We start from the raw sequence: 20,556 nt of genomic DNA on the forward strand, positions 1-20,556 counted from the left end.
TAAGAAAATGAAAAGACAGCCTACAGAATGGATGTAGATATTCGGAAATCATGTATCTGGTGAGGTTTTAGTATCCAGAACATATAAACACCTCTTACAACTTTTTAAAGTGCTGAAGAGCAAAGCTGTCTCCTTGAAGACTAAGGTGCACCTGATCCAAGCCATTGTATTTTCATTCACCTCATTTGCATGTGAGAGCTAGAGAGTGAACAAGGAAGACCGAAGAAGAATTGATTACTTTGAGTTGTGATGTTGGCAAAGAATACTAGAAGTATCATGGACTGCCAAAAGAACAAACAAATCCATCCTGGAAGAAGTACAGCCAGAATGCTCTTTGAAAGAAAGAATCACCAGACTTCATTTCACCTACTTTGGTCACGTTGTCAGAAGGGACCATTCCCTGTAGAAAAATATTATGCTTGGTAAAATGGAGGGGCAACAAAGAAGGGGAAGGTCCTCAACGAGATGGGGATTGACATGGTGGCTGTAATGATGGGATCAGGTATATCAAGGATTGTGAGGCTGGCCCAGGACCAGGCAGTGTTTCGTTCTGTTGTACATAGGGCTGCTATGAGTTGAAGCCAACCGATGGCACCTAACAACAATAAAACTGAACAATAAAAACCAACCAGCCCAATTAAAGGTGGATAAATAACTTGAATAGACACTTTTCCAAAGAAGATTTGCAAGTGGCCAATGAATACATGAAAAAATGTTCAACATAATTTGTCATGGGGGAAATAGAAATCCAGGCCACAATGAAATACCACTCACACCAATAAGATGGCTGCTGTCAAATAAAATGGAAGGATGTGGATTAATTGGAACCCTCTTCCATTTTTAGTGGGAATGTGAAATAGTGCAGCCAATCTTTGGAAAACAAATCTAGCAGTTTCTCAGAAGGTTAAAGAAGGAGTTACCATATAACCCTGCTTGTTACCATATAACTTGGCTAGGCTTGGTTGATTGGCTAGGCAACTGAATGTAGTTATTCCCCGTGATGAGACTGGCAATCAATTCCATGGTGTAATCTACTGGAGCAGCTGAATAGCTGATTTAGGGATGTGGTCTGCTTCCAGTATGTAAGAAACAACTTCGAGGAAGGTCTCTAACTTTTTGGCACGCTTGTACCCTGCATGTAGCCAAGTCGTTCTTCAGCAGCCTGCCATGCCCTGCCGATGTCGGGACTTTTTCTGGACTTGAATTAGTGGCCTGCCATATTTGGTAATACCAGGACTGTGCCTTTTTACTTGTTGACCTTGGGTTTTTCAGCCTCGGCAGCTAGCAGCTGCCGAATGAAGAAAAGCCTCTAGCTTCAGTGGCCCAGGAACAGGAGGCAGAGCTGAAGCCCAAAGTTGGGGGGCTTTCACCCAGCCTCTATTGTAAGAGAATAAACTTGTTTGTTCAGGCCATTCCCATTTGTTGTATATTCCTGTCAGAGCAGCACTAGGTAACTGAAATACCCTGCAATTCCAATCCTAAGTATATACTTAAGGGAACTGAAAACATACATTCAGACAGCAACTTGTATATGAATAACAACATTATGCATAAAAGCCAAAAAAGTGGAAACCACCCAAATGCCCTGAGTTGATAAATGGATAAACAATATTGCATATTCCATACAATGGAATATTATTAGACCATAATAATGAATGAAGTACTGATACATGCTACACAACATGCATGAATTTTGCCAACGTTACTTTAAACGTTGAGAAAAATGAGGTGCAGAAGACCACATACTCCATTTGTATGAAATGTCAAGAGTAGTCAAATCCATAAAGTAGATTGGTGATTGCCAGAGGCTGGGGAAGGGGAGAATAGAAAGTAACTGTTAATAGGTATGGGGATTCTTTTATGGATGATGAAATGTTCTAAAATTAGTGATGATTGCTTAATTCTGTGAATATACAAAAAACGCAATTTTATACTTCAAAAGGATGAATTTTATGACATGTAAATTTTTTAAGTGATCCTGAAAAATAAAAAGGTGTTTAATCACCTTGAGATTAAACTGCAATTGACTGTAACTGTAAATTTCATTTTTTTCAAAGCCTTTCCTGTAAGATTATCTTCTTTGATGTTCATTGTTTACAGTGTTCAATATTTTGACTTTGTTTCTTTAAACAAGTTGTGGATAAAATTTGGATCACTTGAAGCTGGGCCTTTATAGTTTAAACAGGACCAGGGGAATCAAGGCATCATCCCAACCTGGTGCTTTTTGCCTTGGTAACGTGATTTAGCATATATCTATGTGGATATCTAGGAACAGGAAGGAATAATGTAGAAATATCTAGCTTTATGTTTGTTTACTTTTTAAAAAATTTATACATTTTAAAAACTTAACGGGTTTCATCTCTTTATGTGAGGTATTACATTATAATCTTCTCATTTTTAATAAATTATTGTCATTACAGACAGATTTGACCAGTTTTGGGCCATCAATCGGAAACTCATGGAATACCCCGCAGAAGAAAATGGATTTCGTTACATCCCTTTTAGAATATATCAGGTGGGAATTAAACTTACGAGAATGTCTATTTGTGAAAGGTTGGATATCTTACTTTTTGAAGCACTCTCCTTCAAAATGATTAAGCTTGCCTAGTTCCTAAACGTGTGTTAGGGCTTTCAGATCTGTGTCTTTTGATGACAATTAAATGAGAGACTGCAATGAAATACTTGACACAATCTGTTTGTCATATAACAGAGCAGGCAGTAGGTGCTCATGTCTTCCTTACAACATACCTTCCTGCCCCTAAGGAAACTCCATGTTTCTATAACGTACTTTAAAAATCATATATACTTATCATGCAGCATATAGTAAATATGTTGAAAGAATGACCTCCCATAAAGCTAGTTATCTGCTGTCATGAAAAAGCATTTATGAATGGGAATTGGCTTCTTAGGTATATATTCTAGTAGGACTTGCATTTAAACTCAGAGGGGGTTTATGACTTTCCTTTGTAGCCATGGCCAGTATCCCACAGCTTTTACTGATAATTACTTCTATAGTTTAAAAAAATTTTTTATATAGTCATCACATAAGTACGTGTTCAAGAGGAAACAAACCATCTAAGTGAAAAGAAAGAAAATGCCAGTATACTGGAAGAATGAAAAGTACTTCTGATTTAGTGTTGCATCTTGCTTTTCATTCATTTCATTGATGTAATAGCAAATAGACTGTTTCAGATAATGGATTCATAATGTATACAAATATAAATAAAATCAGAGGAATCCTAGTAGAATAAGTATCTGGCTGATTTAATTAGCCACTCTCCTTTGTGGTGTTTTTTTTTTTTTTTTAATGTTGTTTGTTGTCAAGTTGATTCCGACTCATGGTTACCCTGTATGTGCAGAGTGGAACTTCTCCATAGGGTTTTAAGGCTGTTGCCTTTTGGAAGCAGCATGCCAGGTCTTCTTCCTAGGTGCCTCTGGGTGGGTTTGAACTGTCAACTTTTTGGCAAGTACTTAACTGTGTCATATAAGACTTTTTATAGGAAAAGGATATTTTGTTTAATTTTTCAAGGCTCTTAAGTACAAACATCATGTAGTGAATTTTAGAAATCACACAATGTATTTATTCATACTCTGTTTTGTGTCATGAGGACTCTGAAGCAATTTACAGAAATGTGTAATCACAAATTGGGGAAAAAATTAATTTAAAAATTAAAACCACTGACTGTAAACTTTTACCCAAATCACAATAAAAAGTTGAAAAAGTAAATAAAACCACTGAAAATACATGAAGTTAATAGGCTGTGAATGAGTGAGATCATCACATTAAAATTGACATACAGATTTGACCTTGAGCTTCCTAGTGGCCAGAGCAAGGAAGAAAAAAAAAATGTGATGAGGTACGGTTTTTTTTTTTAATTGAACACAAGATAAAAACCTAGGTCATCAGGAAAAGCTAAACTTTTGGGGCATTCAGTAGGAGAGAAATTTCTCATGTGGCTTCATTTAGAGGGAATAGAAGTTAATGTACCTGGCAATATCCTTTATAACTTACTTACAATAAAAATATAGCAATAGTTTCCATAAAGCTTCTTCCTTAAACTGTCACCCAGTGAAAATTAAAGACATTGCACCATAAACTAAGGACCATCCACTATATAATTAAGAATTGGTGAAGTTTGGGAAGTCTAAGACTGAAAAGATACTTAAATTATTTTGTGGAAGTGTGTGTATATCAGATAATAGGGAAAGTAATCGAGGGATCAAGGCAGATGGGGGTTTGGGACTAATAGTAAAAGTTAATCCAGGGGAGGAGAGATTTGCAGAGAAATGTTAAGAAGAGGTAGGGGGAAATTGGTGTGCTCCTTTTAGAAAGCCTCAGTCTTCTCTGTACATTTAAGAAATGAAGCCAAATGCTAAGGAGAGGGTGTAAAAGTTTTGGCAGCTATTGTATTTGAGTGAGAACAAATAGAATAGTTCCTGTATTAAAGTCATGGGAGAAAGACGACAGGAAGCCAAGTTGTTTCTATTGTAAGAAGAAGTATCTCAAAAGTAGACAAACTAAGTATTGCCTAAGAGAAATTTCAGGAGTATTTTACAGAACTAGATTAAATAGTTATACAGTAGTAGTTATTCCACAAAGAAACCCAAAATATGTACTCAGTGTAATACATACAATACAGAGTTGGAATTAACTCAAGGGTAACTAGCTAACAACGTTAATTTCATAGGGAGAGTCTGCTTCTTCACATGGCTGACATAAAAATCAGTGATTAAATATGGATTTAAAACAATAACAAATTATTACAGAATTTTAAGAGTAGTCCTTAGATTTTGTGAGTATATTTCAAACTTTTTTTAAAGCAGGAAGTCCACTTTGAGGTTAAGCTTTGAAGGGTTGGGTGGGGCAGGTGCGCCTTGCTCAGATGCTTTGGCTTCTCTCCTCCTGGGGCCAATAGTCAAATCATCAAATATTTATGGAAACCTTTAAGTACAATTTGAAGATTATCTATCTAGACCCATACAGTGTGAGTGCTTTGCCCAAGTGAAATAATCTTTCTAGCTCTCTAGATACGCTAATTTAGCATAGTGATGGGTACGCTTTGTAAGTGCTTCCTAAATATTTGTTTAATTGAATTCTAGGGCAATTTAAACACCAAAGGTAATGTAATTTTAAAGCTAAAAAAAGACTTTGTAGTTAATTTAATCCAAAATTCAAAAGGCCATAAGAGTGTCCTTGATTTTGGAGGTGTGGTGACCTTACTGGGTATAGCTGTTAGTTGCTGTTGGTTCCAACTCATGGTGACTCCATGTGTGCAGAGTAGAACTGTTCCATAGGGTTTTCAGGTTGTGACCTTTTAAAAGCAGGTCAACAGACCTGCCTTCCTAGGTGCCTCTGAGTGGGTTCGAACTGTCAGACTAATAGTCTAATGCTTAACCATTTATACCACTCATGGACTCCTATAATAATTGTAGTAGTTGAAGAAAATAAAACATTTTTTTTTTTTAAATAATGAGAGAAGAGTAGGAACAAGTAGAAAAGAGCTGTTGGAGGACTGCATAAAAGGACAGTGCACAATTGATCAAATCTTGTATTTTCTTCCACTTAGTAGAAAAATATTTTAACTTCTTTTTGCTTCAGTTTCATACTTTGAAAATTTATGGCTGTGTCTTAAACCTCACTGAGGTCGAAGGTTGTATAGTATTTGAAATGTTTAGATTGAAGTAATTTTCCTTGGGAAAAAGTTGTATTTCCTTAAAATAGTATTGAACTAAGTAGACGTGCCTCTGGGAAGTCTGACACAAAATAGTTGTGTAACCTTAGGAGGTTGCTCAGCCTCTGTAGGCCTTTATTTCCTCATTCACAAAATGAAGGGGAATAGCAGTGAATTTATATGTCAAATTGAAATTGTTCTTTAAAGAAGTCATGTTGCAAATTTATCTGATTCTATATTAGTGACACTCTTATTTTTAAAAACATTTAAAATTCCTGCCTACAAAGCAAATTTATCATCTTTACAATAAACATAGTCCTTTCTTTTAGGGCACTGTTTTGACTAAAGCCTTTATGGTGCCATATGGCTTTTAATCATTTCTGAAAATGCAATTTACAATATTCAAGTGATTCCTGTTTATCATGAAGGCAATGTAATTGTTTTGTCCATGGTGTGTGTCCATGATCTGTAATGTACCTGCATGTAGTAAGCATTTATAAATATATTTGTTAATTCATTAACTCATTCATCAGTCATTAATGGTTGATTTGGAGGTATTTTATTTTACCATGAGCTCCATAGTAACCTGTTACCATAAAGCTTGGTAAGGTATCTAATTTGTGGAAAACGTCTAAAGACATTTTCAAAAGAGGAGTTCCAAAAAGAATTTTGGGATATTCACTTTCCAGCACTCATTTGGATTAATATTTAACTATGCTGTTGTTGTTGTAGGAGCTCTGGTACCATAGTGCCTAAGGCACTTGACTGCTAACCAGAAGGCTGGCGGTTCAAACCCACCAGCCACTCCTCATAAGGAAGGTTGGGCAATCTACTTGCGTAGTGATACTGCCTCGGCAACCCAAGAAGGGGTCGCTGTGAGTCGGGTCCGACTCGACGGCACATAACAACAACAACAACAACGTTGTTGTAGGGGCTGTCAAGTTGTTCTGACTGGTGGCGACCCCCTGTGACAGAGAAGAACTATCCCATAGGACTGTTGGCTGCAGTCCCCTAGATCTTTCTCCTGTGGAGCTGCTTGGTAAGTTTAAACCACCAACCTTTTGATTAGCAGCCAGGCACTTAACCTTTGTGCCACCAAAGTTCCTTTTGCCTATAACTGTACTGTAGTTACTATGCCATAAATACTTTAAGCTCCTATGGGGAAATGCATTTTACTGTTAATTAATGGAAGGAGCTCTGGTGATGCAGTGGGCAAGGCCTTTGGCTGCTAACCAGAAGGTCAGCAGTTCAAACCCACCAGCTGCTCTGTAGGAGGAAGATGGGTAAATCTACTTTACAGCTTTAGAAACCCTGTGAGAGTCGCTGTGAGTCAGAATCAACTCTGTGGCCTTGGGGATTACTTAATGGAGTGAACGTTATTGTCAGAAAAATAGTGCAGGTCTACAGACGAGTGATCTTTCTTTCCATATTTATCTCTGTTTGGGACAAAACAATCAGATTTATCCAGATTTTTACTGTGGTGTCATTACACAGAAAGATTCAGAGAGAGGGAGGGAGAAAGAGAGAGTGTGTATGTGAGAGAAAATGGATTTTATGAAGTTCTGTAATTTAGAATGTGGGAAGCTAGAGAATTCTCAAAATTCTCTTAGGAAAACCTTGTTCCCAGGTGTGGACTCTGTTAGGGCAGAACAGATGCTGCCTGATCTTCCCTGTATCAAGGCACTTGGGCAGTTTTTCCTTAAATAGAGAGACAAAGGCTCTGAAGACTTTTTCGTTCTCAGTTGGGTTACATGTTTTATTGGGATTCTGCCTCTGTATAATTTTCCTTTGGGGTTTACCCCTTTCCAGTTTGCAGCTTACTTGAATTTGATTAAAATTTTAGGAGTGAGATACATAAATGAATATTAAAAACTAGGAGTCCCAGTTTTTGCCAGTTTGTTGTTTCCTGGCTTTCCCTGTTTCCCCATTCTGTAATTTTCAATCTTCATTCACCCTTCGACTAAAGGAGAATAGGCTCTGGTTTCCCTTTTCCTAATTATATGATCTTAGGGTAACAACACCACCACTCGTCTGTCAGTTTGTCGTACTGTGGTGGCTTCCATGTTGCTGTGAGGCTGGAGGCTGTACCTCTGGTATTTCATATACCAGCAGGGTCACCCTTGGTGGACAAGTTCAATAAGACAGACTTGGAAGAAGGAAGAGACCATCCACTTCTCAAAGAATTGGCAGGTGAAAACTTCATGAATAGCAGTGAAATACTGCCTGCTGTATTACTGGAAACCTGAAACATCGTCCAATATAGTGCTGGAAGATGAGCTGTTCAGGTCAGAAGGCACTCAAAATATGACTGGGGAAGAGCTGCCTCCTCAGAGTAGAGTCAGCCTTAATGATGTGGGTGGAGTAAAGCTTTCGGGACCTCCATTTGCTGATGTGGCATGACTTAAAATGGGAAGAAACCGCTGCAAACATCCATTGATAATCAGAACATGGAATGTACGAAGAAGTATGAATCTAGAGAAATTGGATGTTGTCAAAAATGCAATGGAACACGTAAAGATTGACATCCTAGGCATTAGTGAGCTGAAATGGACTCGTTGTGGCTATTTTGATCTAGCAAAGATTGTAAAGCTGGCGCAGGACCAGGCAGTGTTTCATTCTGTTGTACACGGGGTTGCTATGATTTGGAGCCGAGTTGACACACATGACAATAAGGTGACATCAGATTTCTGTTCTTGACTCCTTTACATACGATTAGTTTGTATGGTTGTGGTGAATAATGTATTGATTAAATATCACTTCTGTTTATGCAGCATTTTGATTAAATCAGCCCCTACTCCACAGCAGTGGGCTCATATCTTTAATGTTGTTGTTGTCTAGTTGCTGTCAAGGCCATTCTTGACTCATGATGTCCACACATGTGCAGAATAGAATTATGTTCCGTAGGGTTCTCAAAGCTGTGACCTTTTAAAAGACTATCTTCAGTGCACCACTGGGTGGATTTGAACCATCGGTCTTTCAGCTAGTAGTTGAGGAGGAGGCAGTCTATTTCTGTAAAGATTTAGAGCCTTAGAAACCCTAATGGTTAAGAACTCAGCCATTTGCGTCATGTAGGGACGCCTATCTTTAACTTACTGAAAAATAAATCTTTGTATTTTTTGAGACTTTAAGTTAGTTAGTAAAATCTGAAAACCCAGGTTCATGAAAAGATAAATGAGGAGGTTAGTTTTTACTAAACTATTTATTTTTCTTTGCAAACATTTCTAATAGATACCTACATAGCGAGGAATAGAAGAAAAAGCACTGAGCATGATGAGCAAGACCCATTTAATCTTGTTAAAGTCTTAAAACCATTTTCTGTAGGAATCATATATGATTTTCCATCTGAGGAAACTAAAGCTGAAGGAATACAAGTCACTAGCTCAGGGTTACACTGCTGAGCAATGGAAAAACTGGAATCCCAATCTCAGTCTGACGTATGACCAAAGTATGATTTTATTTATAAAAACTATGTTTAAACATAATTTTCAAGATACAACTACTACATAAATTAAAATCCACCTGGAACAATTAAGTTGATACAAACCCACAAAACCTATGACTGTTCTTTAGAGGCTGACTTTTCTACTGTTAGTTGGAAAATTCTAGTTCTTTTTCCACGTACAATGTGTTTATCTTGGGTTCAGAATGAGTATAATCAAGTGACAGAATTTTAGTGGTAAAAGTTAAATAGGTTCAAAACCAATCGAGATGTTACAGACCAAAATGTGTCATTTCTGTCATTTACATAACAGTTTAGGTTGATGTGTGAGTTTCAGGCTTGTGTTCCTGAAATCCAGGTGCTTAATATTAACGAATATTCTAGAGATGAGGTTAATGGCAGGAAGTGTTCCAGAAATGTAACTAAAATGCTTTTTAGAATAGCATATGTAAACAGATAGTGATTAATGAGATTATTTATCAAAAAGATTTGTAAAAGGACTATACAGCCCTCAAGCATTGACCTTTAGATTGTGGAATGAAAGTTAGGTGTGTCATTTCTGCTTTTCAAGAAGTGGTAGGTTCATAAATCTTTTTCTGCCAATGTGCTTTGGAAAGAAAAAGTTTGCCTTACTCATTCATTCAGCATGTTCATTTAATCACTCATATTTGCTTGCCATCTCTTGTGCTGTGGATGGGTAGTACAAGTGGTTATTAAAATCATGCATCACCCCTTACAGAACGTATTGTCTAAAGATAGAAATAAATAAAATAATTATACAAACAAATGTAAAAGTGCAACTGTAATTGATGCCATGAAGGAACGTTAAATAGTACAATAAAAGCCTGTTCCTAAAGACTTCCTTGAGGAAGTGTTGCCTCCCCCAAGGCCTGACAAATGGATGGCAGGGTGAGAAGAGTTGTGGGTAGAGGAGACATTATGAGTGTGAGGACAGCCTGTTTGCCTAGAGAACGAAGAGTTGGAGGGAAATAAGGCTGTGCAAAGGTACAGGTGAGACTGTATTAAGGGCTTTTCTCTTTATCCTAGAAAGAATGGGAAATTCTAGGGTTTTTTTAAGGATCTGAATAACCATTCATATTTATTTAGCAAAAATTTAATTGCCTGCTTTGTTCTGTGTATTTTTATAAGGGTTATGTATAAAGCCAGAGGATCCTCTTCAGAACAATGTATCAACATTATTTTTAATTTTAAATCAAAACTAGGAAAAGAAAAAGTTTGTTTTCTAGTAAAACTGTCCTTTCTTGTCTTTGGAAGAAGTTGTCGGTCATATAGTAGTGAGATTAGGATTTGAATTCAGTTGTATTTTCTTCCGTAATTCCCAGAACTCTTCTCCCTATCCCATGTATTATTTCAGTATAAAACCGTGGGTTTGTATCATTAGTGCTGCATTAGTATTTTAATTCTGTTGGGAGATTTACTACCATTTATTTAAGCAAATCTATAAATCTTTTATTTTTTTCATATGCTAAAATACTTCAGAGGTTTTGGGGGCAGAAGAGTTTACATTTTTAAAAATGTAAACCAGGATGTCAGAGATTAACTTGGCACTTCCTGAATTTAAGAAGAGGCCAAAATTTTAGACTCTTGGTTTTTTATTTCCAGAAATGTTGATTTTATGACTTTTGAAAAGTGAGGACAATAGAAATCTGTGGTGAATTTTGGCAGTGTATGTTAGGATCCCTCCTATTCCAGAGTTGTGGCAATGTTGGTGAGAAATTAAATTCTGTTCTTAGGTTCTTTTCCATTGTAGTCAATACCTTGCAGTAACATCTAGCAGAGGTCAGCGACCAAAAGGAAGACCTTATTGGCTATTAAGCTGTTACTGCTTGTAATGTGTAATTCACTTTAAACTGTGTGGAGGTATTTAATATCTTTACCAGAATAGAATACAAATGTTCTGAGTTCCACAGCTTAGTTTTTAAATTATTAGCGAGTGACTCAGAGCCATGAAACACTATATAAAAATGAAATATAATATTGCTATATTTTTCAGGGCCTAATTATTATAAACTGTTTCTTTGCTCATGATAAAAAAAAGTTAATGAAAGTGTCATTTGTAGTAAATGGAATTTTTTTTAACATTTAAAAATGTTACATGGGTTCAGATTTCTCCACCTCCTTGTCGACACTTGTCTGTTTTATTTATAAGCCCTTGTACTTGATATGAAGTGGTATCTCATTGTGCTTTGGATTTGCATTTTCCTAATGACTAATTACATTGAGAATCTTTCTGTGTTTTTACTGGCTGTTTATATATCTTATTAGGAGAAATGTACTTAAATTTTTGCTCTTTTTTTTTACTAGAGTTGTCTTACTATTATGAGTTTTTTATATATTCTAGCTACTAGACCCTTATTCAGTATTTACATTATAAATATTTTTTTCTATTTGGAGATTATCTTTTCATTTTATTAATGGTGACCTTTGAAATGCAAACATTTTTAATTTTGATGAAGTCCAATTCATCTGCTATTTTTCTTTGGTTGCTTGAGCTTTTCTGTTGTCATATCTAAGCAACCATTCCCTAAATCCAAGGTCAAGAAGATTTACTCTTATATTTTCTATTAGTTTTATACTATTTCAGCATTTAGATTTTTGATCCATTTTGAATTAATTTTTGTATACAGTGTGAAGTCAGGGTCAGACTTCATTCTATTGCATGTGGATATTCTGTCATCACAGCACTATTTATTATTTTTTATTATTATTTACCATATATTTACACAAATAACATGCACCTTCTGCTTTTTTTTTTTTTGCCAACCACTCCCCCAACCCCGCCCCAGGAAGTGTTTTTGTAAGTGCCACTATGCCAATTTTTTTGTTTGTTTGTTTAAAACATGTTGACTGTTTAAAAAATAATAATAAAAAATCAGCAGTGTGGTTTTTTCCTTAAAGGTAGTATAATTTTTTAAAAAATTAGTTGTGAGGTGCCATCAAGTTGGTTCCAACTTACAGCAACCAAATGTACAACAGAATGCAAAGCTGCCCAGTTCTGGGCCATCCTCATGATCGTTGCCACGTTTGAGCCCATTGTGGCAGCTGCTCAGCACGTTCATCTCTTTGAGGATCTTCCTCATTTTCGCTTACCCTCTATGTTAGCAAGCATGATGCCCTTCTCCAGGACTGGTCTCTCCTGATAACATGCCTACAGTACACGAGATGAATTCTTGCCTCTGTGCTTCTAAGCTGCATTCTAGATGTGTTTCTTCCAAGGCAGAAGATCATTCATTGTTCATTCTTCCGGCAGTCCATGGTATATTCAGTATTTTTCACCAACACCATAATTCAAAGACATTAAATTCTTTTTTGATCTTTATTTTTCATTGTCCAGCTTTTGCATGCATATGAGGCAATTGAAAAATACCATGTCTTAGGGCAGGGTTCAAGTGACATCTTTGCTTTTAAACACTTTAAAGAGGTCTTTTGCAGTGGATTTACCCAATGCAGTTTGTCATTTGGTTTCATGACTACTGCTTCCATGGGCATTGATTGTGGGTCCAAATAAAACGAAACCCTTGACAACTTCAGTATTTTCTGCATTTATCATGGTTGCTTATTGGTCTTGTTTTGGGGATTTTTGTAGAAAATGAAGTTTATTTATATTGAAGTGTAATCCATGCTGAAGGCTGTACTTTTTGATTTTCACCAGTAAGTGCTTCTAGTCTTCTCTTGCAGCAAGCGAGATTGTATCATCTGTATATTGCATGTTGTTAATGAGTCTGTCTCCAACCCTGATGCTGTCTTCCTTTTTATATAGTCTAACTTCTTGGATTATTTGCTTAGCATACAGATAGAACAAGTATGGGGAAAGCATACAACCTTAGCACACACCTTTCCTTATTTTAAACCACCCAGTATCTTCTTTTTCTGTTCTAATAACTGCCTCTTGGTCAGTGCCCATAGAATTCAATGTTGTAACTTGAGTCTTGATTGATTTCTTCAGTTCTTTCAGATTCAGAAATTCCAAGTGTGTTCTTACCTTTTGGTTTTCTAACTCCGAGTCTTTGCACGTTTCATTATAATACTTAACTTTGTCTTCTTGAGCTGCCCCTTGAAATCTTCTGTTCCATTCTTTTACTTCATTTCTTCCATTTGTTTTAGCCACTCTACAATCAAGCTCAAAGCTACTCTACATTACTATAGCTTTGTAGTATGTTTTATGAGGAGCCTTGCTGGTGTACTTGGCTGCTAACTGAAAGGTGGTTTGAATCCACCAGCTGCTCCATGGGAAAAAGATGTGGCATTCAACTTCCAATAAGATTACAGTCTTGGGACAGTTCTCCTCTCTGGTGTAGGGTCGTTATGAGTTGGAATCACCTTGATGGCAACAGGTTTTAACAGATAGTATGTTTTGAAATCAAGGAGTAATAATCCATCTTGGTCGTCTTCTTCAAGATTGTTTTGGCTCTTCTGATCCCTTTTATTTTCATATGAATTGTAACATTAGCTCGTCAGTTTCTGCAAAAAGGCGGTTGACATTTTGATTGGGGTTGTGTTAAATCTGTAGATCACTTTGGGCAGTATTGTTGTTGTTGTTGTTGTTATGTGCCGTCAAGTCAGCCCTGACTCATAGCGACCCCTCCTTGGGTTTCCGAGGCAGTATCACTACGGAAGTAGGATTGCCCAACCTTCCTTCCGAGGAGTGGCTAGTGGGTTTGAACCGCCAGCCTTCTGGTTAGCAGTCAAGTGCCTTAGTCACTATGCTACCAGAGCTATTGCCATCTTACTAATACTGTCTTCCAATCTGTGACCGTTGGGTGTCTTTCATCTATTTCAGTTTTATTTAATTTCTTTCAACAGTGTTTTGTATTTTTCTGTGTATAAGTCTTGCCTTGCTTTTGTTAAATTTAATCATAAGTCTTCTGTTCTTTTTGGTGCTGTTGAATATAGATTTGTTTTTATAACATTTTTTAATTGTTCATTGCTTAGTGTTTATTGATCTCGTATCCAGCAGCCTTCCTGAACTCATTTATTAGCTCTAGTTGTTTTTGTGTTTGTGTTTTTACTGTATTTCCTCTTTCATCTTTATTATTTTCTTCCTTATGTTCATCAGTTTAGTTTTCTCTTCTTTTTGTATTAAAATCCCAGCTTAGGTTAATGATTTGAGATCTTTTTTTTCAAAATGTAGATGTTCACCGCTATACATTTCCCTCTAAGCATCACCTTAGCTGCATCCTGTAAATTTTGGTATGTTGCATTTTGTTACCTCAAAGTATTTTTTAATTTCTCTTACTATTTCTTCTTTGACTTGTTGGTTGAATTTTACTTGAATACATATTCCCCAAGTTGTCACAGGCCTTTAATTAATTTTCAAGAGTTCTGAAAAAGTTTGTCTTAATAGTTTTTGCCAGTGTTCTCATTGCTGTTTTTGAGGACCATGTGTTACTTGGTGTCATTACTCTTCCTTTACTGATGATGTCACTGTTTCTAATAATTTTTTAACCTTGCAGTTTAGCTAAGTAGATTTTGCAGAAATTTGGGTAATAAAATTAAAACTGAGACATTTTATCTGTTCTCGTTACTTCTAAAACACAAAAATTTTAATCTCTATGTATTGTTTAAGAACAAGAGTATTGCTATAGATGATGATATGACTGGATTCTGTAAAAGTTGCATATTCTTGATTATTTTACCATTTTTTTTCTCCCACATTTTCCTTGCCAAACAACCTTGAAACATTAGGAAAAAATTATCTCTAACATGCTTTAATACAGCCAGTGGTAAAGATGGAGGACTTTTGTTTTAGGCTATTTTAAGTTTATACCCCAACTAGCCATGTGGTTTTATGAATTCACTTCACATTTCTGGGCCTCAGTTTTATCATTTGTAAAATTGGGATAATAGTATTTCATAGGTTTGTAGTGAAGACTAAATGAGGTCATGTTTTTAAAAAAGTATTGTGCCTGTTGTTGTTGTTGTTATGTGCCGTCAAGTCAGCCCCGACTCATAGCGACCCCTCCTTGGGTTTCCGAGGCAGTATCACTACGGAAGTAGGATTGCCCAACCTTCCTTCCGAGGAGTGGCTGGTGGGTTTGAACCACCAGCCTTCTGGTTAGCAGTCAAGTGCTTTAGCCACTATGCTACCAGAGCTCCTAGTACATTGTGCCTAGTACATTATAAATAATGTGTGAAATGACACTATTATTATTAAGGTTATATTATGACCTAAATCACTACAAATCTATCATATAGATACAAATCTATATATATCTATATCTGTCTGTATAGATGGTGCTCAGAGCTGATTTTGTGCTATAAAATAAATAGGTAAATTGAGGCCTGTAGGGGGCAGCCCAACACAGCAAATTTTGATTGTGGTTACTAAGTAAGATTTACTATTTGCTAAGATCTTTTTAGATGTTAATTGTTCCCTATGTGGTATTTTGAAAAATTAAGCCACTGTTTTAAGCTTATGTAGCAGGTATATTTTTAAACAGTTGCTGTGTATATGAATGGGAACTATTTGATCAGATGATGTGCTGTTTTGTTTTTAAAGCATTGGAAAAGAACAAATGATACTTACTGGAACTTTCATTTAATTTGCTTTATTTATTTATTTTTTCAAAATAATACAATTTGATGGTAACTCTTGTCTTTAATTTATAACTAGAAAAATGAAAATATAACCAAGTTAATAATGTTACCCTAAACTGCTAGAGGTATTATTAAATGGACTCAACATTTTCTTATTACCAATTTGATAAGCTAGGTTATTTTATTTAAAGGAAACTATAGACAAATAGCAATAATCATCACCTACTTTTATTGACTACTTTATTGAATGCCAGATACTAGTATTTAGTGTCAGGTACTATTTAAAATATTTTATGTGTATTGTTACTGTCCCTGTTCTATAGATGAAATAATTAAGGTGAAGATTGGTTATTAAAATTTACCCAAAGCCGCTTTGCTAAGTTGTAAAAGTCACGATTTTGAACTCAGACCATCTAGCTCCAGAGCCTATACTCTTTAATTACTGTTCCTTTTAATATGTTAAATTCATTACTTTTATTTTCTTACTTCTTTCTTTCATAACTTTCCATTTGAAACTGTTTTCCACCAAGCTTCTTACAGCTCCCATTTCTTTTGTTCCCTAGGCTTTCTGCCCATTCAGCAGAGAAAATGAATGGACAGAAAGGAAAAATGTAACATCCTCCCTTTGGTGTGAAGAGGTTGAAACCATTAAAATTGGGAGGTTTTCTTTCTCTTTTATTCTTCTTCCAATAACTGGCTAAGGACTTTTTAGTGATGATATCAAAACAGAGCTCTCTCATTTAGGAACAGAATGAAATTCATTCCTCATGCTTATGCACACAGTACTATGAGGTAATTTTAGAAGCCAGGATACAGGTACCTGATTTTAAAAGAGACAGCTAGATTGTGATGAGAGACACTCTTAATTATTTCATGAAAAAAGATTTTTTAGCCCCCTTCCACAAAGCAATTCTTGATGTTTTTATCATGATATTCTAACATAGATAAAAAGTCACCTTGCTGTCAGTTATTTGATACTCACTGATTTCTCATCTCATCTTTTGATCATTTCACTTTAATCCTTCTTGGAGAATATGAGTAGATATAGTAAAAAAAAAAGTGAGAATTCAATTAGTTTTGAAATTTGAGAAAAAAAGGCTTAGGTTAAATGTAAGGTAGCTTAAAAAGTTACAACTGTTGTCTAAAATGAAAATAAAGCTGTTCCATAGCTAATTATTCAGTAATATTTATATCACAAAATATAATCTTAGTGTACTGCTCTTATAAAAATATTTTAAATTTTAGGTTTATTACCTGAACTTAATTGTTTTTTAACCTCAGACTACAGTAATGATTTTGTTTCTTGGAGGAATTGCCAGCCTTGGTGATACGTGCTAGATACAGCCTATGCTTTAGGACGTTCAGTCAGAGCCTTTGTGCTGGTTTAATGCTTGCTTGACTTAACAGACTTCTTGCTTTTCCATAACTCAACCTGAGCTTTACTTTTCCAATTTACGGCTTTTAGTTCCTATTCAAAAAAATGTTCAGTGCTTACTATTCGGAAAGTCTCCAACACCAAGTTCATTTTCTTTTTGCCACTGTCACATTTCATTTCTATCACAGAGAATGCCAGTATCCAGAAATATGTCCCTTATGTTGGTCATTTATTCTACTGACAATTTCATGGTGTAAGAAAATCTGCTTACTCATATATCTGTTCCAATAGTGAAAACTACCTTCCAGTTTTTTTTTTTCTGTTCTTCTCATAAATGATTTTCATATAACATGCCAGAATACACAACACCTGTCTGTTAAGAACAGAATTACTAGGCTTTGATTCTTAGTAGTGGTTCCTTCTTTTGGGTAAATATGAGACTTACTTTTGGTCTAATTACTCATACTTTCAAAATAACTACTTGCTAATAATTTCAAGTAGGGAATATATAATAAGATGATTCAGGAATATTAGAAGTGAAAATCAACTTAAAATTACTAAGAGTAATATTCTGTTCTTTATTTCTGAGTTGAGCCTTGACAGTTTTGCGTGACAAATTCATATCGGGGCATCTTACTTTTCCATGAAATGCATGCCTCATTTATCACGTCATACCCATTTTTATTTGTTCCTAATTTCAAAGTTTCATGAGATTTTATATGATTTTTTTTTTGCTACATGATCCATAATGATATACCAAAAAAAAAAAAAACAAAACTCACTGCCATCAAGTCAATTCGACTCATAGCAAACCTCCTTGGGTTTCCAAGACGGGTGTCACTATGGAAATAGATTGCCCAGTCTTCCTTCCAGGGAGTGTCTGGTGGGTTTGAACCACCAACCTTCTGGTTACCAGTCAAATGCTGTAGGCACTTCACCACCAGAGATAGTTGACAATAATAAGAAAGTCCTATGGAAATGATAGAAACACAAATGTATATATAAAACACATTGCATCCATTTGGACCACTGTTGGTGTGTATTGCTCTGGGAGGAGGTAGAAGGGAGAAGTCTTTATCAATGAAGTGCTGACTCTGATGGTAATTAAGTTCAGTAAGATTGGATCCACGTTAGTAAACTGTTTTTGAGTTGACTATATGCCTATCCAGCTATGATGTTTTCATGAAAGTCACCTGTCTGCCTTCATATGTTGTGACACAGTTATATGCACCACATGAGTTAATTAATATTGTACTAGTTGTGAAATTATGTGAATTGGTAAGCTGAGGATTTCATATGATCATTGAGTTCACTGAATTATTAAATTAGACATAATTGTATGCCGGAAAAGTAGCTGTGTTGATTTGCGTGAAGCTTAAAGTAATATCGATTACTTACTACTGAGCTTCATTTCTAACTAAATTTGTCTTCATAACTTCATTATAAATGGAAATTACATTTGAAGTTCAGAAAATTTACACATATAGCATGTTTTCAAAGCTAAGGATCCAGAAGTCCAATGTAGCACTTGTTTGTAATATTTTATCTAGTTATTCTCAAAGCACGGTTAGGAAGAACATAGATTATTTAATGTATACAAAAAGGAAAGAGTTTATTCTGCTAGTTCAAAGTTTTTATAAAGTAATATATTTCAGTATCTTTTTGGTCTATCTTCCTTTTCTTTTCCTTCCTCCTTTGTCTTTATGTTTCTATCCACAGTGGTTAAGGCATTCAGCTGCTAACCAAAAGGTTGGCGGTTTGAACTCACCAACCACTCCAGGGAACAAAGATGAATGAGGTGGTCTCCTTCCATACAGATTTACAGCCTTAGAAACCCTATGGGGGCAGTTCTACTCTGTCCCATAGAGTTTTTTTGAGTCTGAATCAAGTTGATGGCAGTGAGTTCAGTTTTGTTATTTATTCTTCCCTCACTGGGTCTCCCCTTTTCTCTCATTGCTAAATCTGAAGTGTTTTTACTACATAGTAAGGCATTCCTATTCAGTTAAAGTTTTGAAGTTTACTTTTAAAAGGAGAGCTCTGCTAAAGGAAAAATACCTCTAGTAGCTTACATTTAAAATTCTTTTCATCAAAATGAGTGTAATTATCTGTTACTTCTAAAAAGTAAGCCATAGCTAATTTCTGACTCTGCGTATATGTTTAAAGTAACTTAGAACCAGCTTGGGACAATTCTGATGTCTCCTTATGTAATACAGCATCCATACTCTTCACTAGGTGTTCATTTTAGCTACAGATGCATCATATAAAAGAGGGTAGAGGAGCTTTCAAAAGGATCTACACATCAAAGTGTAACTTGAATTCTGGTTTTTACTTTGCTTGAGGAATGCTTCATGGAGTAGAACCAGCAAATTTGCTTTTCCTCCTATCGCGGTATTACCTTCCAGTTTTTAATAATTTTGACTTCCGTGCCTTTCTAAGCCATATCATATATAATTGAATAATTTTTTTCACTTTGGAATGTTTTAACAATTAACATTCACATTAGATATTATTCTAATTAATGCTTACTGAAATAAGGACAATTTCTTTTCATTGTAATTGATTCTGGGGAATAATGATGCAGCTATCAGAAGAGTAAATGAAATTCTTTTAGTAAAATAACGTATCTTACATCAAAATACAACATTCATATTTATTTCAGTAATTTTCTGATAACTCTTCATGAGGCCAAGTTAATCACCTTTTAAGACCTAGTTCCTAAGAGGGCTTTAAAATAAATACAGTTTTTATAGCTTTTAGCCACAATGTATCCTCTTTTCCTGGTGAGTTCTTTGAAGCAGAATGCTTCTTACTTCACCCCTTTCTACTGTCTCTTATTTTTCTCAGATAGATAAAATGTCATTTAAATTGGCTAAGGCACTTGACTGCTAACCAGAAGGCTGGTGGTTCAAATCCACCAGCCACCCCTTGGAAGGAAGATGGGGCAATCTACTTCCATAGTGATACTGCCTCAGAAACCCAAGGAGGGGTTGGACTTCACGGCACATAACAACAACAAGACATTCATTAATCTTTGATGTATATGATCCTCTTAAACCACTATTTAAAAATCATTCCTTCAGTGTACTAAATAAACGTCACCCATGCATGGTGTTCCAAAAATTTTAAAGTCAGTTTTGTGGAGACAGAAACTTACATTGTAAATGATCCTTAAATTCCAAGGACAGACTATGTAATTTAGCAATGAAATTGAACTATGATATCAGTTTTGCAAACCATAACCTGCATTTATTACATTGTTCCTTTATCACTCCAGATTCTAACTCCCATCTCTGAGAGGAAGAGTTCCCTCTTCCTGCAGAGTCTCTCCTCCCCATTTAGGCCACTGCAGTGTGAGTGGGAATCCAGAGCTTATAAGAAAGGAAGTAGGAAGATGAGTGCCTTGGCAACCCTCATTGGGGGTCAGAGTTCTAGGGAAGCTCAAAAATAGATGTTGATCAGAGGCGGGGCAAGATGGCAGACTAGGCAGAAGGATTGCACAGACCCTCTTCAAC

The 20,556-nt window shown here is 35.7% G+C and overlaps 1 protein-coding gene across 1 annotated transcript in view; it reads left to right on the forward strand.

The window, feature by feature from the left end:
- Positions 1-20,556, forward strand: part of ATG5 (autophagy related 5) — a 172,792-nt gene that overhangs the window by 89,724 nt on the left and 62,512 nt on the right. The window contains exon 5 of the mRNA XM_007940840.1: positions 2,421-2,515. Coding sequence (XP_007939031.1) covers positions 2,421-2,515 — 95 coding nt within the window. The remainder of the gene's footprint in view (positions 1-2,420; positions 2,516-20,556) is intronic.

This window comes from Orycteropus afer, unplaced genomic scaffold, assembly GCF_000298275.1.
Source record: "Orycteropus afer afer isolate SDZICR_OR568_19922 unplaced genomic scaffold, OryAfe1.0 scaffold00072, whole genome shotgun sequence".
NCBI classification, from domain to species: Eukaryota; Metazoa; Chordata; class Mammalia; order Tubulidentata; family Orycteropodidae; genus Orycteropus; species Orycteropus afer.